We start from the raw sequence: 27,257 nt of genomic DNA, 5'->3' as shown, positions 1-27,257 counted from the left end.
CTAATTCTCTGTCGACGAGGCCAGCTGCAGTTCGAGAAAAGCTGCAGATCATAGAGAAAGCATAGCTCTGAGAACAGAACATAACTGCATATCAAGTGTAGCAGAGGGTCTGTCTACGCAGAAACAACAACTGGCTTGGTGCATGCACCCCGCTTTCAACATCAATTGACTCCCAGCATTTCTACATGTTCGTGACAAAATGTGGGGGATAGAATCGCGTTTTATCGGGGGTGCTGCAAATGATTTCTGTCTTTTCTTAAGACAATTACGTGTAGGCCTACGATATAAATGACAAAAAATTAACGGCATATTTAATTTAACCGACCCGACCAAACATGACCCGAATATCATTACAAATATTTTTTCTTGACCCATAACCGCTGGTGACCGAGACTCATATTGCATCCAAATTTGTTTGACAAATAAACACTTTTTTGCCTTTACTTTGTTCATTGCAATGTAGTAAAAAGTTATTATAGAGAATCATCATGTGTGCACGTCATGTGTGCTACCACGCAAACAAGTCAGGTCAGATCAGCTCGTGTCACAAATATGGAGCACAGAAAGTGTCAAAACACAATTTTTCATCACTAAATAGAAATTGCCATTTATTTCTGTAAGGCACACACCACCTATTTCTGTAAATTGCTCAGCTCCAAAGTCCGACTACATGCATTCTTAAATTGCCATTTTCAGGGCAGTCAGGCCTACACAAACATGAAAGTCACGTCGAGCTGTCAGCTTGCTGTGATGAGATACAGTCAAAATGTAAGAATTTGTATAGTATGCTTTTTGAATTTGTATTATCTATAAATCAAAATCAAATCAACGCAAGTATTAATTAAAGCTTTATAGGCTAGGGAATGTAAAACTTAAGTTCCAGTTTTTACACCATTCAAATTGTGTGTATCTTTTCTATACACTTTAGCATTATGTTCTATAAAACATTATATTATATTCTGCAGTGCAAAGATGCCCACTAAAGACAGGAAAAGAACGCAGTTTTTTTTTAAATTTTGTTCCATGTGCCCTTTTTAAAAATTTGAGCCCCTGCCCCTTCAAAGGTCTCTGCACGCCCCTGAGCCCGCGTATCACGTTAAACGTTAGCGACGACTCATCAACATAGACAAATCCAGTGCCGGAGTCGTCTATTGGATGCACCCAATGACGCTCTTCCTGTTTAACGAAAACACCTTCCTGTTTAAGTGAAATGCTCTCACACACACATATGAAATCCTCTCACACACACACATATGAAATGCTCTCACACACACATATGAAATCCACTCACACAGTCTACTGAAATGCTCTCATACAAACAACTGAAACACTCACACATACACATATGAAAGCAGTTCACTAGTGTGTATGAGAGGTTTTCAGTATAATGTATGAGAGGTTTCACATGTGTGTATGAGAGCGTTTCACTTGTGCGTGTGAGAGGTTTCAGTATGGTGTGTGAGAGGTTTCAGTATAGTGTGTGAGAGGTTTCAGTATAGTGTGTGAGAGGTTTCAGTATAGTGCGTGAGAGGTTTCAGTATAGTGTGTGAGAGGTTTCAGTATAGTGTATGAGAGGTTTCACATGTGTGTATGAAAGCGTTTCAGGTGTGTATATGAGAGCGTTTCGCTTGTGCGTGTGAGAGGTTTCAGTATGGTGTGTGAGAGGTTTCAGTATAGTGTGTGAGAGGTTTCAGTATAGTGTATGAGAGGTTTCACATGTGTGTATGAAAGCGTTTCAGGTATGTATATGAGAGTGAGAGGTTTCAGTTTAGTGTGTGAGAGGTTTCAGTATAGTGTGTGAGAGGTTTCAGTATAGTGTGTGAGAGGTTTCAGTATAGTGTATGAGAGGTTTCACATGTGTGTATGAAAGCGTTTCAGGTGTGTATATGAGAGCATTTCACTTGTGCGTGTGAGAGGTTTCAGTATGGTGTGTGAGAGGTTTCAGTATGGTGTGTGAGAGGTTTCAGTATGGTATGTGAGAGGTTTCAGTATAGTGCGTGAGAGGTTTCAGTATAGTGTGCGAGAGGTTTCAGTATGGTGTGTGAGAGGTTTCAGTATAGTGTATGAGAGGTTTCACATGTGTGTATGAAAGCGTTTCAGGTGTGTATATGAGAGCATTTCACTTGTGCGTGTGAGAGGTTTCAGTATGGTGTGTGAGAGGTTTCAGTATGGTGTGTGAGAGGTTTCAGTATGGTATGTGAGAGGTTTCAGTATAGTGCGTGAGAGGTTTCAGTATAGTGTGCGAGAGGTTTCAGTATGGTGTGTGAGAGGTTTCAGTATAGTGTATGAGAGGTTTCACATGTGTGTATGAAAGCGTTTCAGGTGTGTATATGAGAGCATTTCACTTGTGCGTGTGAGAGGTTTCAGTATGGTGTGTGAGAGGTTTCAGTATGGTGTGTGAGAGGTTTCAATATGGTATGTGAGAGGTTTCAGTATAGTGCGTGAGAGGTTTCAGTATAGTGTGCGAGAGGTTTCAGTATGGTGCGTAAGAGGTAATTCTGAATAATGTCCTAAACGGCCCCTCATATGTATACGTCTGTTTGATGTGTTTTTTATGAGCCTGTGTGTGTGTGTATGTGTGTGTGTGTGTGTGTGTGTGTGTGTGTGTGTGTGTGTGTGTGTGTGTGTTTGTGTGTGTGAGTGAGAGTATGTGCCAGTGTGTGTGTCTGTTAGGGGGAGGTTGTGTGTGTGAATGTGTGTATGTGTGTGTGTGTGTGTGTGTGTGTGTGTGTGTGCGTACGTGTGCACACGTGAGTATGTGGCAGTGTGTGTGTATTTGTGTGTGTGTGTGCGTAAGTGTATGTGTGTGTGTGTGTGTGTGTGTGTTAGCTGCATGGTCATGAGTGTGTAAAGTCTGTAAGTGTAGTGGGCGAGGAGGGTGTGTGTGTGTGTGTGTGTGTGTGTGTGTGTAGCAGGTGAGCAGGGGAGCTGTCTGAGCCTGGCCACATCAGAGGGCCAGGCGTTCCCCGGGAAACAGAAATGTTCTTCACACAGAAAAATGGTCACACAGAAAAAAAGAAGAAAAAAAAAAAAAAACGTAACACCAACGTAAACACAGTCTGACAACTTAAACTAAATCACTTCCTCTCCACTACACACACACACACACACACACACACACACACACACACACAGAGACACACACACACATCCAACTAAAGGAGGTTGGATGTTTAAATGTAATGATAGCTGTATGCGTATGTGTGTGTGTGTGTGTGTGAGAGAGAGAAAATGTATACAGTATACATACAGTGATCCCTCGCTATATCACGGTTCACTTTTTACTTTTTCGCGGTCTCGCTGTTTCGCAGATCTTTTTCTAGTGCCTTTTTTTCCCTTTTTACCCTGATAAATTTTGGGCCAGAAAAAAACTTTTGATCTTTGTTTTTATTCTCTAATAGTCTGTCCTTATTTTTCTATGAAGGTTTGAACTTTGAGTATTTAAAGAAGATAAAATGTGAGCAAATGTTAATACCAGTCTGAGAAAAGTGTATAAAGTTTGTAGTGAGGGGTTTTACAGCCTTATAGAACCTGATAATGTAATAAATACCTGATAATATAATAACCCTGATAATGTAATAAACAAATGGCACTTGAGTCCATTGAAAATGTAATACAACCTGATAATGTAATAACTTCCCGATAATGTAATAAAGTGTATTTCCCAATAATGTAATACACTTTTTACCAATAATGTAATAACGTATTGCATTAACAGGAGGTTATTACATTATCAGGTTAGCCTTCATTTCGCAGGTCCTGATAATGTAATAATCTCGGTAACACTTTACTTGACGGGTTCGTTCATAACACATTCATAACAGCTGTCATGAACTGCACATGATGCATTCATGACTGTTTCATGAAACATGACTCAACATTCATACCAACCCTTTCATGAATGTGGAAGACAAAACGTCAAAAACTTGTCAAAATAAATGTCCAATATTTTCCGCTATTCTGACTAGCCTTTAAGAAAATTGTCATCTTATACGGACTTGTTGCCTCAACCTAATCAAATCTATATTTTTCGCGGAAGCCTGGACATTACCCATTCATATATCATCTGGCTGCATAGCTACAGTGATTACTTTGATAAAGTTTAGCGATTTGGTTTTAAAACCGCTAAAACATAGGTGGTGATGACAAAGTTTACAAGTAGCAAAACCTGTCTGGCTGCGCTAATAAACGTCTTATCACAAAATAGCTGCTGGGTTCGTGACGTTGGACTTAACAACCGAATTATAGAACACATTTAAATATAGAACAAAAAATTCAGATTTGTATTTTGTGGAAAGTCTCTGATAGTGCCTCTACATTGTGTAGCTACTATGAACATTGGTATTCACCATTACTGAAGTGGGATGGCAGTAAGACAATAAACATGGACACAGAGGTTCATGGTGCTGGCAAGACTGTGCCAAACTTTTAATGGCTTCAGCATCATCTACAAAGACAAAAGCATGAGGTCAACCTTTCAAAGTAAAAACATACTCCACTAGAAATCCATGCACAATTGGTAGCATCACACAATCAGAAATCAGTTTTTCTTTTTTCAGAAGGGATCATCCAGTCTCATCTTGAGGTGAGATATTGTAATAATTGCTTTCCCTCGCTGACACTGATGTGGTGTCCTGACATTTCACTTCAGTTCTTTGTTTTAGAGAAAAATCACATAAAATTGTCACTCATTTCTCCAGAGGGTTCCAGTGTCTTCAATTTAGCAAGTTGTGTTAAATTCCTGTCACATTAAAGCTGCCGTCGGCAGCATTTTTTTTTAGGTCATATTAGCTTGAACTGTCATGGGATTCTGGAGGTAGAATATTAAACAGGCTGTTTAGGAAAAATCCGGAATTCTCTAGCTCCCTCTGAAGCCTGTAATCGTGCTTGCAAAATTCGAGCGCTACCTATTTTGTTTAAGTAATCACGTTAGGGGGGAGGAATCGATACCTGTCAGCAAAGATCATTAAGGGCGGAGCAAGATACTTCATGAAAAGCCACTTCCTGGAACCCTTATCGCAAGAGGGAGGGGGGGCAAAATCCCCCTTTATGCAGAGCTGTTCCATAGAGAGCCGAAGTCCCGCCCTTCTACTTCCGGTCTATGGGACCTATTTTTCGATTTTTAATGCATGGGAGTCAATGGAGAGATAACAATTATTTTTTGGTCCCGTTCGAGTTGGACCGTGCATTTCACATATGATGTGTGGGAATTTAAAAGATAATTTTCCACATTAATAAAGTTCTGTTTTTCGTTAGACTTTAAAAGTTATGTAAGTTTTGTGCGAATCCGTTCAGTGGACTACATCTCTTGTCTCAAGCGATGCACGTCACCAACTAGCAAACGAGAGGCTGGCTAGTTAGCTAGCTACTATGCTAGTTAACGGTTACATCTTGCTGCCAGCTAAGTCACTTAACAGTACAGTGTTTGTACAGTCTATGAATGAAATACAACTTATCTGGTGTGTTTAATCCTCTGACTCATGATATTTTCATCGGCAAGGGGGAAGCTCAAATAAGACCTGTTGCTGGCGCCCGTGGCTGTGAATTGGTCTAACGTCACTAACGCGACTGATGTGTTTGTAGTCGTTGGAAACACGATCTTTCACAATGTTGTAATTCACTAGTTACAACATACTTTTCAAATGTCTTTACATGAAAATTTGTCATTAAAATTGACAAACATCATATGGGTAATTCAAGGCACAAGACAATCGGGACCAGAAAATAATTTATATTTCTCCATTGACTGCCATTAAAAAAAAATCCAAAGATAGGTCCCATGGAGGCAAACGGAAGGGGCGGGACTTCGGCTCTCTATTGAAGTCTATGGACATGTCACGCATGACACACCCCCTTTATGCAGAGGAAGTGATCCCCGTTTTGTGCCCATAGACATGAACTACGACAACGTATCTTGCTCCGCCTTAAGGATCTTTGCTGTCAGTCACAGCTTGTGCACATGCTGCTATCCAACCGCTGCTACTCTGCTGCTCTTGTACACAACCTCGTCTCCAGAGGGGGAGGGGTTTGGGGGGCAGTTTGGAGCTTGGTAGAGGTTGGGGGAGGGACCTGAAAGTTGAATCAGTTTGAATTTTTCGACTTTAGACTCGGAATTTTGAAGGCTTGCCGACGGCAGCTTTAAGAATACTGGTAATGTTTTGTCATGTATGGATCTTTAGGTGTCTCGTGAGAGAAGAGTTATGAGAAAAGGCCTTTCCGCATTGTGAACATGGATATAGCTTTTTATATCTTTTTGTTTCTCCAGTGTGTGTAGTCTCATGTGTCCTGAGATTACCCTTCTGTGTAAAGGCCTTTCCACACTGCAAACACTGATGTGGCTTTTCTCCAGAATGGATCCTCTGATGTAGCTTGAGTTGACACTTCTGTGTAAAGGCCTTTCCACACTGCAAACACTGATGTGGCTTCTCTCCAGTATGGATCCTCTGATGATTCTTGAGATCAGCCTTTCGTGTAAAATCCTTTCCACACTGTGAACACTGATGTGGCTTTTCTCCAGAGTGGATCCTCTGATGTTTATTAAGATTAAACTTATGTGTAAAAGCCTTTCCACACTGCAAACACTGATGTGGCTTTTCTCCAGTATGGATCCTCTGATGTATCTTGAGATGACCCTTTTGTGTAAAGGCCGTTCCACACTGTGAACACTGATATGGCTTGTCACCCGTGTGGATCCTCTGATGTTTCTTAAGAGTGTACTTATTAATAAAGGCTTTTCCACACTGAGGACATTGATGTAGTTTGGCTTTTTTTTTGGCTGATGGCTTTTCTCCAGTATGGATCCTCTGATGTCTCTTAAGAGTGTACTTATTAATAAAGTCTTTTCCACACTGAGAACATTGATGTAGTTTGTTTCCAGAATGTGTAATCTGATGGTCAGTGAGCAGTTCCTCCCTGGTTTTTAACTCCTGTGATACTTTCTGGTGTGACGGCTCCTGGCTACATGAGAGCTTTTCCTTCCTGTGTTCTGATTTAATAGCTTGATTCCTTGGAATGTCTCCTACAACATAATAACAAATCGAGTGTTTGAAATATTATATATTCACATTTTTTTGTATTCGTCTTTTTTTTTATCATAGTTCAAACTGTTCAGAAACTCACCTCTTGTAAAATAATCTGTGTGATCATGAAGATCTGAAGATATGTCTTCCTTTTTAATTTCCTGTAGTGACATGAGTATTTCATTCTTACATTCATGACCCAGTTCAGGTTCTTCTTTCAATTTCTGAGTTGTAAACAGATACTCTTGCAGGAAATCATCAGATTCCTCTCCACTCTCCTTCTTCACTGCCGTGAGCTGTTCAGATCCTGCCATTTCAAACGTCAGTATAATAGCAATCAAAAAATCCTTCAATGTAAAGACAGATGTAGTCCTGTGGTTAGGTTTACCAAAGGTGACTTCAGTATTGAGAGCCCAGTCTGTTGTGTTTATAATGTAGTCCTTTTGCCTGCCCCATTAGCTTCTAGAATTCATGCCTAGCCAATCAGCTGCAAGGGCTATTGGAATGCAAATCTGATGTGGGAGGGAATTCCATATGTATGAGCTCTCTTCACACACCTGATGGTCCTCAAGTGGACATGGTTATACCTCACACGGCTCACATTCCACAAAGGACAACAGGTGGGGGTGGGGTGGAGCCATGGCAGTGTGGAATGTAAAGGTTATGGCTTGATCTGGATACATGCTGAATTCTGTAGCAAATAGTGCATGTTTGCATTGCCTTTTTTACAGTGGTCTCACATGGTAGAATGTGGTAAAAGAGAGCCGGTCCAGTATAGTTTATGTAAACACTGACTTCAGGTATGTCTGGTCAACAGGAGCTCAGGCTTATTTGACATTATATCTGAATGGCTGTGTTGTCACATGCCGCAGCTATTTTTAGGATATTGTTGCATGCTGCACTCTTCCTGAAAACTTTTATGATTTTTATTATAATCATTATTTATGTCTGTATTGATGAGCACATACACTATCGCTATAATTTAGAATATTATATTTGATTTTTTATAATTTTATATGAGCATTATATTAGGACAGAATACCAACATGAATTATTTTTAAAACAACACAATTCAGGTATGAGTATCACGAGCTTTAAACATAAAAGTTGCATGTTGGAGTAGGCAGAGAGTTATCTCTGCACCAGAATTGTAAACATGTACACTGCACTTACACTCTTTGTGCATTCTAAATGACCTTTGAACTGCTGAGATTTGTTCTAATAGCTCAAGTTTTCTTTTCATTGTTTGCTAAAGAGACATTTTAGTTCCTTTTAGTCCATTTTAGTTTACATTCCTATCCTCTATTAGCACTGACAGATGCAGTTGCAATTCACCTTTGTGGATTTAAGTCATGCCTTCTCTCCCCTCTTTTGCCTTCAGAATTGTGGATCAAACCCAAACAGATCGTCTGAAGAGGCTATAATGCCAGTCATAATGACTGAGGGTTCTGGGTGGGAACTGCATAGGAATGAGTACTCTTCACACGTCTGATGGCGCTCAGACGGCCATGGCCATTATTCAAACTGCAGAGATGAAGGAGAGCAGGAGGATGGGTGGAGGGATACATTTCAAGATTAGCAGGGATTGGGTTGGTTGCCCAACCAATTCCTCTATTCGAACTGAAAGCATTTCATATTGTATGCTGCTTCTGTATGTAATGCAGTTCAGTTCAGCCATGTTTGTTCTTCAATTTAATATGATTTACCCCCCTTGAGTATTTTCTGTGTAACAGTATTACCTTTCATTTTGTTGGTCATAGTGAGTTGCAATTTAAACATGCTAAATCTTGTTTATTTACCTGCACTGTATAGGCCATAGCTTCTCAACTCTCTGGGGCTAAGGCATACCAATGGCCAAATCAAATCTCCAAAGCTCACTACCACTGCTAACTATGAAGCGTCACACACACACTGTTGCAGGCTAAACAACGTTTATTCATTATTCATGAGCCTCTATGTGCATTAGGTTCCTCATATGCTGAGAGTTAATTATAGAACACATTTAAATTATAGAACAAAAAATACAGATTTGTATGTATTTTGTGGTAAATCTCTGATAGTGCCTCTGCGTTGTGTGGATATTATGGACCTTGGCTTTCGCCATTACTGAAGTGGGATGGCAGTAAAGAATACCTTACATTGACAGACTTTGCAAAGATTTGGAAAAGATTTTTGAAAGACTACAGTCTCAGACCCTCTCACATCTAATGACAATTCATCGAGTTTCTAGTCACAGGCCAGTCTCAGATTAGGATTTTGCAAAGACTGTGGGTCACTATTTACGAGACTGCTACAAGATTCCTTCAAATTATTTCCACCGTGCACTAGGCTAAATGTCATCATCAACAGGATCTCATATGATAGCCTACTCATATCAAAGTCATTTTTTCGTGTTTCTGCAGCATTGTTTCATGTGTGACATCCTTAACAGATATATAGCTGTTCTGTCACGTAGAATAATTAAACTAATAATTTACATGAAATGAAATAACAAATAATCATATAAGCTGCAGCTGTCGCCTATTTTCCCCCTTCCTGTTTCGTGTTGGAGCGAGGTCACTATTGGTTATTAATGTTCACGTCACTATTTGCATGAGCCACGACTGAAAATCAAAGTATTTTTTTCGCGTTTCTGCAGCATTGTTTGATAGTGTGACATCACTAACAGATATAGAGTTGTTCTGTCACGTAGAATAGCCGACTAATAAATTATAAGAAATTAAATAACAAATAATCATAAGGCTACAGCTGTCGCCTATTTTGCCCCTTCCGTTTTCGTGTTCGTTGACCGAGGTCACTATTGGTTTTTAATGTTCACGTCACTATTTGCATGAGCCACGACTGAAAAGACTTACGATAATATCAAACATGTTTGATATTGTCGTAACGGCAAAACTAGAAAAAGACTGACTCCGACGGACTTAAAACTGCTAAGATTGGCACCTTACACTAAACGATTTAGATGACGGGAGCGCGCCGAGATTCGATTTTTTTCCGATTTTGGAAAAGTAGTCGGCGACTGTTAAAACAGACTAAAATCGTGCAATGTAAGCCAGCCTTAACTTGGATGAAAGAGAGAGAAGGTGACATTCTTAATTCGCCAGGTGATATTAGAATGTCACCTTCTCTCTCTTTCATCCAAGTTAAAATAGGATAAAACTGTTCTACACCATACCTGGTGATTTTTTAATTGTCTTAATTAGAGATGCACCGAATACTGATAACTGGATAACTGGCTTGGTGTACATAGGTGCTACATAGGCTGAGATGTTGGAAAATGACAACAAAAAAAAAACGAATTTTGAGAAGCCTTGAAACACAGCAAATGACAAAAGCTACATTCTCAGTCCACACTCTTCTTTCAACATTCGCGATTGCTTGCAGATACTAAGGAAGTGTCCATATTTGGATGGCATAATAATGTCATGCAGGAGAAACACAGCTTTCCAACGACACCACGCATGATATGTTTTGTATCACGGTCGCGGTAGTTTTGACATGTTCAAGAATGCTAACTTTTGGCGAATTTAGAAGAAATATACAGGCGTGATCAGACAAAAGGTAATGAAATGAACCTCTAAATGTGTAAATCGGACTTAGTTGTTGTAGTAGTGTGAAAGAATACATGATAAGTTGGCGAACCGAAGCAAAACTATGTTTATTCCTGCCGTGTCTCGCCTTAAGTGGAGTATAAAGGCTATCACTGCTTATTGATAATAGCGCTTGTGGTTCAGCTGTGGGCACGCAATTAGCGGCAAGGACGGGCTTTGATGAACGCTGTAACCTGAAATGACAGCTTAGTAAATTCCACGCAATGTGGCAAAGCACAGCGTTCGCTGCATAGAAAAACTCAGTATTAACGCTTTATCCAGCCCTGACTGTTGGCCTTTGCTAGCTTCATCAAACTTTGCAAACTCAGCTGTGTGATGTTGTTACAAGTAAGTGCGAGTGCATTTGACCGGCATAAAATCGGCATGTCTCAGACTGACCGGTAATCTAAACTTTGGCCGGCATAGAGTCATCCCCGCTAGCAAACCCAGAAAAATGTGACTCATCAGAGTCACTCTCACCAAAGTTTTGAATAAAAAAGTCTGCTTCTTCCTGATTCCTAAACACACGCGCCGCCATTGTTTAGGCTACTAACTTTTCGCTGAGCCTCTCGTTGCTCTGACGCTCTGAGGTAACTAGGGAAGTAACTCGTCTTTTTCCCACTCATAGTTCGACAAACTTCGGAAAACCCCGCGAATACATATCCCTTACTCCTATTTGTTAGTATACTGTTGCTAGGCTTCAGATCTGCCAATCAGATTATCTGTTACAAAGGCAAACACGGAACTTTCTCTTGTGGCCGTCAAAACCCGTCTTTATTGAAACAAAGGGGCCGTCAAAACCCGTCATTAAGGATTGGGGGGGGTCGTCAAAAGACGTCTTTATGGGGAAAAGAGTTAAGGCACATTCTGTTCAAAGGATATACGTAGTTCCCAGACTTCCGTGTTCTATTTCGAAAACAACGCTAATACGTACACCACAGTGTTCCGTACAGTTGACATTTTTGAAAGCGGGAATAATGAACTATGTTAAGGTCAGTAAAAACGTGAGTTTGAGGACCGCTAGAGCTAAATAAGTATGTCAGCATACACTTTGTACCGAAGATTTCTCAAAATGGCACCGGGGAGGGTTTTACCTGTGTTCTCAATTGACGTGGGAGAAGAGTTTATGCTGATAGAACAAATTTAAATATAGAACAAAAAAATACAGTTTGGTATGTATTTTGTGGTGAGTCTCTGAGAGTGCCTCTACATTGTGTAGCTACTATGAACATTGGCATTCACCATTACTGAAGTGGGATGGCAGTAAGAAAATAAACATGGACACAGAGGTTCAGGGTGGTGACAAGACTGTGCACAAACTTTTAATGCCTTCAACATCATCTACAAAGACAAAAGCATGAGGTCAACCTTTCAAAGTAAAAACATACTCTTGATTTCCATTGGGAATCAATAAAGTATCTATCTATCTATCTATCTATCTATCTATCTACTAGAAATCCATGCACAATCGGTAGCATCACACAACTTTTGTATAGACTGCCATTTGTTCTAGTTGCGTAAACTACCCACCAAATATCTTTTAATTTTAGATCTTGTATTGAAGGCTTTATCACACACTAACACATTTATAGTTGAACTGCTGGCTACTCAATTCTGTTTTTTTCCCCAGAAGGGATCATCTAGTCTGTAATTGCTTTCCCTCGCTGACACTGATGTGTTGTCCTGACATTTCACTTCAGTTCTTTGTTTTGGAGAAAAATCACATCAAATTGTCACTCAGTTCTCCAGAGGGTTCCGGTGTCTTCAATTTAGCCAATTGTGTGAAAGTCCTGTCACATTAAGAATACTGGTAATGTTTTTTCATGTATGGATCCTTAGGTGTCTCTTGAGAGAAGAGTTTTGAACAAAGGCCTTTCCACATTGTGAACATGAATATAGCTTTTCTCCAGTGTGTGTAATCTGATGTTTCTTGAGATCACACTTCTGTGTAAAGGCCTTTCCACACTGCAAACACTGATGTGGCTTTTCTCCAGAATGGATCATCTGATGCATCTTGAGGCTGGAGACTTGACTAAAGGTCATTCCACATGTAGCACACTCATGTGGCTTTTGTCCAGTATGAGTCCTCTGATGTAGCTTGAGATTAGACTTCTGTGCAAAGGCCTTTCCACACAGCAAACACTGATGTGGCTTTTCTCCAGAATGGATCCTCTGATGGTCCTGAAGATTATGCTTATGTGTAAAAGCCTTTCCACACTGTGAACACTGATATGGCTTTTCTCCTGTATGGATCCTCTGATGGTTCTTGAGTGCACCCTTTAGTGTAAAGGCCTTTCCACACTGCAGACACTGATGTGGCTTTTCTCCAGAATGGATCCTCTGATGTAGCTTGAGATGAGACAACTGTGTAAAGGCCTTTCCACATGTAGTACAATGATGTGGCTTTTCTCCAGAATGGATCCTCTGATGTAGCTTGAGATGAGACAACTGTGTAAAGGCCTTTCCACATGTAGTACAATGATGTGGCTTTTCTCCAGAATGGATCCTCTGATGTAGCTTGAGATGAGACAACTGTGTAAAGGCCTTTCCACATGTAGTACAATGATGTGGCTTTTCTCCAGAATGGATCCTCTGATGTTCCTGAAGATTATGCTTATGTGTAAAAGCCTTTCCGCACTGCAAACACTGATGTGGCTTTTCTCCCGTATGGATCCTCTGATGGTTCTTGAGTTCACCCTTTTGTGTAAAGGCCTTTCCACACTGCAAACACTGATGTGGCTTTTCTCTAGAATGGATCCTCTGGTGTACTGTAAGATTATTTGCATGTGTAAATGCCTTTCCACACAGCAAACACTGATGTGGCTTTTCTCCAGTATGGATCCTCTGATGTATCTTGAGATAAGCCTTTTGTGTAAAAGCCTTTCCACACTGCAGACACTTATGTGGCTTTTCTCCAGAATGGATCCTCTGATGTCCCTTAAGAGTGTACTTATTAATAAAGGCTTTTCCACACTGAGAACATTGATGTAGTTTGTCAGCAACAGAATGAGTAATCTGATGGCCAGTGAGCAGTTCCTCCCTGGTTTCCAACTCCTGTGATAATTTCTGGTATGATGGCTCCAGGCTACATGAGAGCTTTTCCTTCCTGTGTTCTGATTTAATTGCTTGATTCCTTTGAATATCTCCTACAACATAATAACAAATCGAGTGAATATATATTCAATTTTTTTTGTGTTTGTATGTATATATATACTGTATATATATATTGCTTTTTTTATCATAATACAAACTGTTCAGAAACTCACCTCTTAGAAAATAATCTGTGTCATCACAGAGATATGAAGATATGTCTTCCTTTTTAATTTCCTCCGAGGGCATGAGTATTTCAGTCTTACATTCATGATCCAGTCCAGGTTCTTCTTTCAATTTCTGAGTTGTAAACAGATACTCTTGTAGGAAATCATCAACTTGTTCTTCACTCTCCTTCTTCACTGCCGTGAGCTGTTCAGATCCTGACATTTCAAATGTCAGTTTAGAGTATAATAGCAATCAAACAATCGTTCAATACAAAGACAGATGTAGTCCTGTAGTTAGGTGTACCAAAGGTGACTTCAGTATTGAGACCCCAGTCTGTTGTGTTCATAATATAGTAATTTTGCCTGCCCCATTAGCTTCTAGCCAATCAGCTGCAAGGGCTATTGGAATGCAAATCTGAGGTGTGAGGGAATTCCATATGTATGAGTTCTCTTCACACACCTGATGGTCCTCAGGTTTACATAGTTATACCAGAGAGGGTAAAAGCGGAGCGAGAGGCGCAAACGTTCGAACATTTCAGCGTTCTGTCGGGAGGGGGGCTAAATCCCCCTTTACAGTTTTTTCTGATTGGTTAAGCACTTTTTTGTAACTATTGGCTATTTTTGCAAAACTCTACACACAAATAGCAAAACCTTTCACCAAATTATCAAAACATTGTAGTTCTCTTGCAAAAGCGAACACAGCTTGATTAACTCTTCACCTTTGTAAAAATGGTGTTTTTGTATCAATCAGTAAACACAAGCCATCATCTACTAAGCACACATTGTGTCAACTAAACACTGATGGTATGAATACAAGACACATCTGGCTTTTGCTTTCTCTGTGCACAAGGTAGGCTACAGTATGTCAGTTTGGGGTCATACTTTTGTCATAGTTCTGTAAACATATAGGAATCCAAACGTCAAGTATTGGTGTTCACACTCATCAAAACAAATACAAAGTCAAAACACAAAATAGTAATTTCACGAGACAAAAAAAAAAAAAAAAAAATCTGTCTACATCATGACATCTCTCTGGGTACGGCCACAAAATTTCATCTACAGTACATTGCATGCAATGTCCTCCTGTCCAAGGCACCGGGCTCCTTGTACTTGTCGTCCTCTCCCTCTCCCTCTCGCTCCTTCACTTCCACGTCCTCTTCCTAGGCCTCCTCTAATTCTCACTCTTCCTGCTCCTTCCATTGTACTCCACACGGATATCTTACCTGTGCCTTATTTACACTGCTTAGGCTGATTGCAAAGTTAACTAATGGTCTAAAACAGTTTTCACATGTGAAAATGTGCCAGACAGTTGGCAAAATAGTGTTAATGATAGCCATACATGTGTATGATTTTGCTAGGAGTGTGTTGGAAATTTGGTAATTGAGTGTAAGCAGTGAGTTGTGTTTAAAGTTCCGCAAAGTGTGTGTTACAAAATTGCAAACTGAGTTCAAAGCAGTGTTTGTGCTTTAGTTTTGCAAACTCAGTGAGTGGTTTTGCCATATGTGTTACAGTTTTTGCCTATTGCTTACACACTAAAATCAAATGCTTACACCAAAGCCTCAATACCTCAACCTCTTGTATTATACTTTACACACAGTGTAACCATAGCTTAAACACATTCTCTGCTTTGCACATTGTTTGCAATTCTGCAAAACACTTTTTGTGAAACACTACACACGTTTTCTTACATTAGACACTTTGTGCAAAAACAAAATCCCCTGGTATCATTGGGAAAACACTTTGTTCAAAATGTAAAACTCATCTGGCAATTGTAGGCACTTACTTATCCTGTACTGGAACGGCGTGCCGCTCACGACTCACCCCCCACCCCCACTCCCCCCTCCCATAATTTTAGGCATCATATCACGAAGTTCCATAGTCATGTCACATATTGGTTGAAAGCTTAGACTCTCACGAATCAAGATATGTATAGTTCGTTATGAAAAAAAAAAAAAAAAAAACTTACTGTACTGTACTGTACTGTACCCCCCCTCCCACCAAACCCATCTCGAATCAGTGACTCCTTACAGTCCTTGTACGACCCCATAGCGATCTGCCAACCATAGAATGCTGGGCCTTCACATGTCCGTAAGAACCCATAGTAATGGAATATCCACGTTGTTTTATCCATAATACGTTTGGTAGATGTATAATACAGTTCATACAATAGCAACAAACTAGAAATAAATAATCTGCGACTTGAAACTTATCTGTATAGCCGCGTAGCATTCCATAGCAAAGTGCTATCGCTAAGCTAAAAACATCGGAAGATTCGTCTGCCTCTTCCGCATTCATAGAGCCCTCCCATGTCTCTCTGCGACCTTTGGTTGTCGAGATATCCGTAACCGGAGGGGATTGGGCAAGAAAGCTGTCAATCAGGGACCTCCGCTTTGAATGACGATAACGCGGGACTGCAGCAAGTCTCGGAGATGGGACCGACGGTTCCGGGATGCTAAGAGTTAGACGGATCGATTGATATGTGACACTACCGGATATACCATAGAGCTAGCCCTTCCAAATCCATTCAAACAAGGAAATAGTCATTTCGGCCAAAAGAATTCAGAGATTTGATGGTGCATACAAACAATAAAACCCTTACTACACAAGAACCCCTTTTGAGTAGAAACATAATCTTGGTGTCAAATGAAAGCTAACATTCTGGAGATTCTAGTTTTATCCACTTTTGCATGACACTGACTGTCATAGAATCAAAGAAAAAGGATAACTTTACATATTAATTTGCTACTCTGGCAGATTTCTAAAAATGACTCGCATAGGTATTTCAACACAAATAAATTTGTGAAAACTCCATATTTTAGCCCATAGTAATCTACTTTGAGTTACAGGCTCACAAGACCTGTGGGGTATACTACGAATCTCGATTAGTGGGCTAGCGAGGTATGTTGCGCTCAAAGCCAGGGTATGCTGTCATACGAAAGTGGATTTGTTTCAGCGTCGCTGTATCACCATGGTATCTTATGCTCGCAACCAAACCTGGTCGGGAGCAGGTTATGTGCTTAGTTATAGCTCAAATCGTGAAAAATCACCGCCCTCTGACCAATTCTAACCAATCCATTATCTTGAAAAACGAAGTTATCTCACGTGTGCTAATCTGTCAAACTTCGAACAGGTTCAGCCACGCCTCTGCAAACATTTTGAATCTCGACGGCGCTTTTAACTATGTTGCGCGAGCAAATATGTCACTACTATGGACGTGTATACCATGCAATATTTGATGACCATCGATTTTTTGATGTTATGGGTTAGACACTAAAAAATACCACCCTAGATTTCTCTGCCGCTCATAAATGCGGAAGTAATCGTTGGTTAACCGAGGCTGTCTTGTGCGTCTCCACGTTTCCCGATTGGTCAAAGTCACCCCAACCACGAGAACGCGCACATATCTGAGCTGAAAGCCTAGTTTGATAAATTCATCCGTGAGTGAGTTTCGTAGTACCAGTCAACTCTGATTGCGACTTTCGTTTTTAGCAATCCAGGTTATCCTAAGAAAGCTTGGTTATGTTCAGCAAGATTCGTAGTATACCCCACTGGTGTTAGGTGTTAGTTGTGTTTCAAGGCTGACATGGTGATCTAGAGGGCCCAAATGTGGGCAGTTCCAGAGATGTATGTTACCGGCTGAAAGAGAAAACAATATTCAAGCCTCTGTAACACTTTGCCAGTACATCACACAGTCAAACAGACTGTTTCATATAATACCTCTGAGTGTCAGGTTTCAGTAGAGGTCAGGTTTGTCATGGTGGGCCAAAGTATGTGGGAGCAGTGCCCTCCTGAGTAGATGATGTGCAATGCGGGCAAAAACACCCCAAAATTAGGTGTTCCAGAACAAGATAATTATACACCTGAAAACACGTGCACAGAAAACAGAGCACCAATCGGTCTGAACCTTAACACTACAAATAGGCCTCCAGTAAGCCATTTTGAGAACTTTGCAAGCATGGAGACAATTCATATATCAAAAGTTGTATACCTGCCCCCTTACAGCCCCTAAATGCAATTGAGGAAATAGTTCTGCATGGTGGTGGAAAGTACTGTAAATGATCGCCAACCACACACCCGCATACCTCTTCTGCAGGCAATGTGGCAAGAGGCATGTGGAGACATTGGGGATCAATCCCCCCCCATTGTATGTGTGTATGATATTGCCCCCCCCCCCCCCAGCCCCCACCACATACACACCACATACACACTCACATGCACATGCACATACACACACACACACACACTCACACGCACATGTGCACACACACAGACATACACAGACACAGACACACACATACACACACAAAACCAATATATATTTTGTTTTTTTCAATCGCAAATGATCCAGTATTTTTTTTTTTACTTTTGTTTTGTTGCTATATTTGACTTTTCTATTTCTCTTTATATCTGTAAGAATGTTTGTTTTTTATAAAAACTTTTGTTTTGATTACTGCAGAAAATCTACTTTTGAGTTTTTACAGAAGATGAGGTCTGAGAAAATGACCAAATAAAATACAAAAATAGAAACACAGACGGCAGTGTTTTCCATAAAGTGCATCAGTGTGTTACTGGTGATATAAGGGTAATTCAAATGGTGCTTGTGTGTATAGTTTTGTTGCAAGAATTTAGTTTTTAGAAATCAGATTAGTGCTTTAGCATTCAGAAAAAACTGTAAGCAGACCTGCTAACATTCGAACTGAACTGCTTGCCGATCTAACAGAGCTCGATATCCCACAATAGGCAGGTTTCAATCCAAGGCGTTTTTGCAAGAAAATATTTTAACGCTATTTTTTTTTTTTTACCGATATAGCTGATGGAAACGCTAATTATCGATAGAATTTTGCAAATGTCGACAGAATATTTTTTCGTTTAACTTTAGCGCATTAACACCATATCGATTCTTCAAATGTCGCAAAAATTAGATTGGAAACACTTTTTGTCGGGAAAAAAGGCTTTATCGCACATTCATGTATCCCATGATGCATTATCATCACGTTGAAATAACACAAATATCGCGAGGACAGATGAGGAGACCCGCCGGTATTTCCTCAATTTAATTGAGGAAAATGATATCACAGCTATTTTTGATAGAAAACGGCAAAGGAATGCTACAACATTTGTGACACTGAAATGACTGTTAGCTGGCAAATTAAGAAAAACTGTCTGACTTGTTTGTTTGTGGAAGGGGGTGTCACGTGGAAAGCAAAAGGTAGATAATTTGCGACATACCCAAAATGATGTATGGAAACGGCTCAAAGGCAGATTTTTTTTGCGATACACCAAAACTTATGCAACAGTTCGTTTTAGGGGTGTGTGACGTCATCACGCACAGCATTTTATCAATAAAAAGCCAGTTGGATGGAAATAGGCTGAAACAACAAATATCCACAATTTTTTTGATGCAAATTCTGTTTGTCAATAACAAAACGTCGCAAAAACAGGATGGAAACTTGGTTTATGACGTCTTTGCAACACGCCTCTTTAAGCAGACAGGAACTGTTCGAATTTTGCTTCCATAGAGATGCATTACGTTGCTCTATCTTGTCAGTAATGAAGGATCTTTGGTTATACCTCACACTGCTCACATTCCACAAAGGACAACAGGTGGGGTGGAGCCATGGCAGTGTGGAATGTAAAGGTTATGGCTTGATCTGGATACATGCAGAAGTCTGTAGGTTATTAGAGGTGTAGCAAATAGTGCATGTTTGCATTGCCTTTTTTACAGTGGTCACACATGGTAGAATGTGTTATGTCTGGACAACAGGAGGCTTACAGTGAGGAGCATATGTATTTGATACCATGCTAAAACAGGAATATAAAATCATCATTTGACAATTGATCTTAATGCCTTAATTAAAAAAAATGAGTAAAAATAAAACCGCCAAGGACACCAATTTTCTTTGTGATTGAAGAATGTTTCGTAAATAAATAAATGTTTTCCTTAAATGCTAAGGGAAGGAAGTATTTGACCCCCTATGTAACCCTATGGGAATTTAACACATAGGGTTAACATAGCCAGGCAGATTTTTATTTTTTAAAGGCCAGCTATTTCATGGACCCAGGATATTATGCATCCTGATAAAGTTCCCTTGGCCTTTGGAATTAAAATAGCCCCACATCATCATATACCCTTCACCATAGCTAGAGATTGGCATGGTCCTTTTTCCAATAGGCCTATTAGCCTGTTTGATTTGCATTGAGCTCAATGAGCATCAAACAGGCTAATAGGCCTACTGGAAAAAGCTCCATGCCAATCTCTAGATATGGTGAAGGGTATGTGATGATGTGGGGCTATTTTAATTCCAAAAGCCAAGGGAACTTTATCAGGATGCATAATATCCTGGATCCATGAAATAGCTGGCCTTTAAAAATAAAAAACTGCCTGCCCCTATGTTAACCCTATGTGCTTAATTCCCATAGGGTTACATAGGGGGTCAAATACTTCCTTCCCCCTAGCATTTAGGAAGAACATTTATTTATTTACGATACGTTCTTCAATCACAAAGAAAATTGGTGTCCTTAGCGGTTTTATTTTTACTCATTTTTTGAATTAAGGCAATAAGATCAATTGTCAAATGATGATTTTATATTCCTCTTTTTAGGAAACTTTAGCATGGTATCAAATACATTTTCTCCTCACTGTATTTGACATTATATCTGAATGGCTGTGTTGTCACATGCCGTAGCTATTTCTAGATTATTGTTGGATGTTGCACTCTTCCTGGAAACTTTTGATGATTTTTATTATCTTTGTGTCCGTACTGATGAGCACATACACTATCGCCATAGTTTAAAATATTATATTTGTAATTTTTGTAATTTTTGTGTGAGCATTATATGAGGACAGAATATGAAGATAGTATAATTTGCAGACCAACATGAATTCTTTGTAAAACAACATTGCAATTCAGGTATGAGTATCAAGAGCTTTACACTAAAATGTTGTATTTTGGAGTAGGAAGAGAGTTATCTCCAGAATCGTAGACATGTACACTGCACTTACAATCTCTCGTCTCTCTCATCTCTGAAGCACAGTACTGGATCTTGTCTGTCTCATGAACCTGTCTTTGTCTTGCCCCTCTTGCATACCTGTGCTACACTAATGTAGCCTGGCAAGCCAAACTATACAGCCTAGAAATCTAGACGCCCCTAGCGGCAGCAAATGTAATTTGGCTGGCGGGGCAGTCTAGGCACGATCCATTGAGTCAGGGAGCTGAGAAACCCCAGCACCAGCGCTCCAATCACAGCGTGTATAGAGTCGGTGGGTGGGCTTAACATAATGGTGACTGACATGCGACCAGAAGTTGCGACGGTAATGCATCCTGTTATTTGAAAACAAGAAGATGATTCGTTTAGCGTTATCCTATTGCGTGGAGAGGGAAGGTTACGCATCCTGCTACTTGAAAACAAGATGATTCGTTTAGCGTTACTGTGCGTTCACACCAAAAGCTTCAAAAGCTTCAAGAGCGCCGGAAATCATTCATTTCCTATGGAGAGTCGGCGTTACCGGCTTCAAAAGCGTTCCGGGCGTGAGCGTGGCTTCATGAGCTTCACGGGCGTCAAAATAAAGTTGAGCCTCAGTTAACTTTATGGTAATTAGCTGTGACACGGTTCGGCGTCAACCAATTAGAATGTCAAACTCACAGGATTGCTGCTTGTGGTTGGTTCGAATGTTTCACGTCTTGGCTTTGAAGCTTTCAGCGCTGAACTGAGTTGAGCGTCGGGCTATGAGCTTCACCAGCGATTTTGACTCTTTTGACGGTTTCGGTGTGAATGCACAGTTATCCTATCGCGGGGAGGGAATTTGAAAGACAACTGTTTATCCCACCCCTCCGATTGAGCCCTGTCTACGGTGAGTGTCCAGACCCTACATCTTGATGTGGGTCTGGCTCGTCAGGCTACAAACTAGACAGAAATGTATAGTCTGGAGTCGGTCCATTCACAAAGCTGAAACCTGTGGGTGGGATGAACCGGTGTCTTTCACACTGCCTCTGCACGTAATACAGCGCTTGTGACCAATCGTAGCCGGTTGGCAAAACGGCAAATACATCCTTCTTTAAAACGAATGACTTGAGTGCTTCTTTCTGCTTAACCTTCAAAGAAAAGCCCAAGTCTAACTCTTCTAAAGCCGATTCAAACGAGCGCACTTTGGTAGCCTCATCCATCTTTCGTTGTTCTCTATAGTTGTTGCAACACGGTCTCACACCCAACTTGTCGAACGAAGACGCATGGTCGAGCCCCTTGGCATTCAATATCGGAAGCCGAAGGAGCCCCCGCGTGTTCATATGCAACACAAAGGGCTCCCATATCTGTCTCGCAGCTCTGTCGTCACCGTGCTAAGGCGGGCTCAAGGACTCCGTACACAGATAGAGCGCTCTGATTGGACAGGCTGACTTGGTGTCGAACTCCAGAGATTTGTTCTACTAGCTCAAGTTTTCTTTTTATTGTTTGCTAAAGAGACATTTCAGTTTCTGTTGAACTGCCACAGCTGCGACTGTGCTCCTCTTTCCAACCTGAAACTAGTACCTGCAGTATAATGTTGGTATTCCTATCATCTAGTAATAGTATTGGCAGATGCAGTGCAAAGCATTGGTAGACAAATGTCCTTGTTTTCAGGATGACACCTCTTAAAATAAGTCAAAGTGTTTTTGATCTTGATATAAGATTAGTAACACATGTTTGTATTAGATAAGCAGTTTTAGCAGTGTGCAGTAGTACATATTCTGCACTCTTGATTATCATCTCTTGCTCTGTGCTGCTTTGGATAAAAGCATCTGCTACAAAATGTCATATTTCAGCACAGTGTCTTTTTTCAGTTTGTTCAGGTGATGATGTGATCCATGCCCATTTTAAATACCCACACCAATACACACAACTCCATCATCAACCATTGGCAAAACCATGCAATACAATACAATGATTAGATTACACATCACATATAGTCTCATCTGTTCAAGAAAATGATACATCAGCGAAAAAGACTATAGGCTACAATCAAAGCTTGTAAGGAAATCACATTTTCCTTGAGCACATTGAGGGAGGCTTTAATCTGAAGCATTTTTATGACCAAACAACTTTTGTTAACTTAAGCCATGCCTCCCTTTTTTTCTTTTGCCTTCATAATTTTGGATTAAACCCAAACATATGTGTGAAGAGGCTGTAATGTCAATCATAATGACAAAGGATTCTGGGTGGGAACTCATGAGCACTCTTCACACGTCTGACGACTCTCAGACGGCCATGGCCATTATTCAAACTGCAGAGACAAAGGAGAGCAGGAGGACAGGTGGAGGTGGGGTGGGTACTTTCAGTGTCATTTTGTTTATTGGGCACACCAATGTTCAAAACAAATCTCCAAGGCTCACAACCACTAATTATGAAGTATCACACACTCTATTGCAGGCAATTAAAGGGGTGTTCATTGTTTGACAATCTATTTGCCTCAGGTTCCTCAAACACTGAGAGTATTAAAAGTAAAGAATACATTTAAATATAGAACAAGAAAAATACAGATTTGTATGTGTTTTTGGTAAGTGTCTGATAGTACCTCTGCATTGTGTGGCTACTATGAACCTTGGCATTCACCAATACCGGAGTGGTAGCAGTAAGAAAATAAACACGGACACGGAGGTTTAGGGTGCTGGCAAGACTGTGCCAATCTTTTAATGGCTTCAGCATCATCTACAAAGACGCATGAGGTCAACCTTTCAAAAGAAAATATACTTCACTACAAATCCATGCTCAAGCATCACATGATCAGCTGACACTATATTACCTTTGTATAGAAAGTAATTTGTTGTAGTTGTCTAAATTACACTGAAAATGTATTGTAATGTTAGATTGTGAAATGAAGACTTTATTACACTACCATTTTGACATTTCAACTGTTGGATACTGAGTTCAGAGACCATTTACAGCTTCTGTCCCGCATGGATTTTCTGGTGTTTCTGCATATGAACAAGTTGAGTGGAAGCCTTTCCACACTTGATAAAAATGTCCAAAACTTCCCCACAAAATGGATCCTCTGTTGTGCCTTGAGATGAAACCTGTGCATAATGGCTTCATCATACAGTGGGAAATGTGAGATGTTTCCTCCAGAATGGACCATCTAGTTTCATCTTGAGATGAGATATTCTAGAAATTGCTTTTGAATTCTGACATTGATGTGGTGTCCTGACATTTCACTTCAGTTATTTGTTTTAGAGAAAAATCACATCCAATTGTCATTCAGTTCTGCAGAAGTTTCTGATGTCTATTCAATTGATCCAGTTGCATGAAAGTCCCAGTGTGGTATGCTTTTGTTTCAAATATGAATCCTCTGGTGTCTCTTGAGATCTGAGTTAACCCTGAAACACTTCCCACATGTAGTACACTGATGTGACTTTTCTCCAGAATGGATCATCTGATGTATCTTGAGGCTGGAGTCTTGACTAAAGGTCATTCCACACTGAGAACATGGATATGGCTTTTCTCCAGTATGGGTCCTCTGGTGTATCTTGAGATTACCCTTCTGTGTAAAGGCTTTTCCACACTCAGTACACTGATGTGGCTTTTCTCCAGTATGGATCTTCTGATGTAGCTTGAGCTTACCCTTCTGTGTAAAGGCCTTTCCACACTGAGAACACTGATACGGCTTTTCTCCAGTGTGTGTGATCTTATGCACAGTGAGATCGTCGCCTGTCCTGAAAAACTTTCCACATGTAGAACACTGATGTGGCTTTTCTTCAGAATGGATCATCTGATGTTTCTTGAGATGAAACTTATGTGTAAAGGCCTTTCCACACTGAGAACACAAATGTGGCTTTTCTCCAGAATGGATCCTCTGATGTTTCTTGAGATCACCCTTGTGTGTAAAGGCCTTTCCACACTGCAAACACTGATGTGGCTTTTCTCCAGTATGGATCCTCTGATGTTTCTTAAGGTTATACTTATGTGTAAAAGCCTTTCCACACTGCAAACACTGATGTGGCTTTTCTTCAGTGTGGGTCCTCTGATGTTCCTCATGGGTGTCTCCAGTATGTGTAATCTGATGGCCAGTGAGCAGCTCCTTCCTGGTTTCCAACTCCTGTGGCAATTTCTGGTATGACGTCTCCTGGCTACAAGATTGCTCACACACTTGGCTTCCTTTTATCTCTCTGTGTTCTGATTTAGTAGCTTGATTCCTTTCAATGTCTCCTACAAGATAATAACAAATCGAGTGTTTGCAATAATATAGGCGTACAGTATATTCACATTGTTTGGTATTTGTATTTTATTGAATTTTTGTGCAAAATGCAAACTGTTCAGAAACTCACCTCTTGGAAAATAATCTGTCTCATCAATATCTGAAGATATGTCTTCCTTTTTAATTTCCTCTGATGACATGAGTATTTCAGCCTTACATTCATGATCCAGTCCAGGCACTTCTTTCTCTTTCTGAGTTGTAAACAGATACTCTTGTAGGAAATCATCAAAATCTTCTTCACTCTCCTTCTTCACTACCGTGAGCTGATCAGATCCTGACATTTCAAACGTCAGTTTAAAGAATAACAGCAATCAGTATTGAGACCCCAGTCTGTTGTGTTCATAATATAGTCATTTTACCTGCCCCATTAGCTTCTAGAATTCATACTTAGCCAATCAGCTGCAAGGGCTATTGGAATGCAAATCTGATGTGGGAGGGAACTCCATATGTATGAGCTCTCTTCACACACCTGATGGTCCTCAGGTGGACATGGTTATACCTCACACTGCTCACATTCCACAAAGGAGAACAGGTGGGGGTGGGGTGGAGCCATGGCAGTGTGGAATGTAAAGGTTTTGGCTTGATCTGGACACATGCTGAATTCTGTAGGTTATTAGAGGTGTAGCAAATAGTGCATGTTTGCATTGCCTTTTTTACAGTGGTCACACATGGTAGAATGTGGTAGACTGGGTGAGCCCTGCCTGAACTTCCGGGGAATTTGAATTTCGCCCGGCAGCTCAGGCTTGACAGGAGCAGATCTATTTTAGCTGTTTACTGCCAGAACTTCTGGCTCCAATCAGAACCGGCCATACTCTCGTCCTGGCACGCTAGTGGCCGGTGACACGCCGAAAACGAAACTTAAGCGACGCGAAGTGCAGTAGAAACAAAGCGCAGCCTCTCCAGGCTAATGTGGTACAAGAGAGCCGGTCCAGTGCTAGTTTATGTAAACACTGACTTCAGGTATATCTGGACAACAGGAGCTCAGGCTTATTTGACATTATATCTGAATGGCTGTGTTGTCACATCATGTCATGGCTATTTCTATTATTGTTGCATGTTGCACTCTTCCTGAACATTATTTATGTCTGTATTGATGAACACATACACTATCGCTATAGTTTAAAATATTATATTTGTAATTTTTGTAATTTTATAAGAGCATTATATGAGGACAGAATATGAAGATAGGATATTTACGTACCAACATTATCTCCAGAATCGTAGACATGTACACTGACTGCACTTACAATCCCTCGTCGGTAACACTTTACATTACATATCAGTAATAAGTGGGTAATGTTATGGTATTATGTATGCAATTTGATGGTAATAATATTTTTAAACCACATATTGCAAATAATTAATGTGTAATTTCTAGACAATTACTGTGCAATTACCATACAACAACAATGCAAATAACTTGGGTAAAATAAAATGGTAATAACTGTTGTAAAAATGTTCTTACCGAAGCAATACATATTTAGGATTTACTTACTGTGACATAATATATCTGTCATTATACCAACATTAAGTGTTATGACACAATTACACAGTGGTCAAAGTTTTTGTAGAAATTAGTTTGATGGTAAAATGTGACCTGTTATGTTATTATTATGAAATAAATGAGGTAATTTCACAATATCTATATGGATCAGGGCTGTAAAATACTGTTTTGTCTTTATGAAAGGATTTCAACAACTCCACCATACAGAAAACCTTTGGAAAAGTCAAAACAGTATTTTACAGCCCTGATACCATAGTTATTGTGAAATTACCTAATTTATTCCATCATTACAACAGATAACAGGTCACATAATAATGTCACAAATTCTCACAACAAGTAAATCCTAAATATTTATTGCTTCAGTAAGTACATATTTACAGCAGTTATTACCATTTTATTTTACCCTTAAATCCAAGTTATTTGCATTGTTGTCTTATGGTAATTGCACAATAATTGTTTGTAATTTTGGCTTAAAAATATGATTACCATCAAATTGCATACATATTACCATAAGATTACCCACGTATTACCGATCTGTAATGTACAGTGTTACCCTCTCGTCTCTGTCATCTCTGAATCACAGAACTGAATCTTGTCTGTCTCTTGAGCTTGTCTCTGTCTTGCCCCTCTTGGATACCTGTGCTACATTTCTGGATATCTGTA

At 40.1% G+C, this 27,257-nt stretch overlaps 1 protein-coding gene across 1 annotated transcript; it reads right to left on the bottom strand.

Moving 5' to 3' along the window:
* On the bottom strand, window positions 1-25,685 carry LOC134078980 (zinc finger protein 260-like). Its single transcript, XM_062535143.1, has 5 exons — window positions 25,590-25,685; window positions 24,328-24,958; window positions 12,619-13,596; window positions 6,296-6,700; window positions 1-41 (listed from the first exon to the last, which is right to left on the bottom strand). The coding sequence occupies exons 1-5, from the start codon at window positions 25,683-25,685 to the stop codon at window positions 1-3; spliced, it is 2,151 nt and encodes a 716-aa protein (XP_062391127.1).
* Window positions 25,686-27,257: the final 1,572 nt, after the last annotated feature.

The sequence above is a fragment of the Sardina pilchardus genome, chromosome 4 (genome assembly GCF_963854185.1).
Source record: "Sardina pilchardus chromosome 4, fSarPil1.1, whole genome shotgun sequence".
Taxonomy (NCBI): domain Eukaryota; kingdom Metazoa; phylum Chordata; class Actinopteri; order Clupeiformes; family Clupeidae; genus Sardina; species Sardina pilchardus.
Note: the sequence above shows the minus strand (reverse complement) of the source record. Positions and strands in the feature narration are given on the sequence as shown.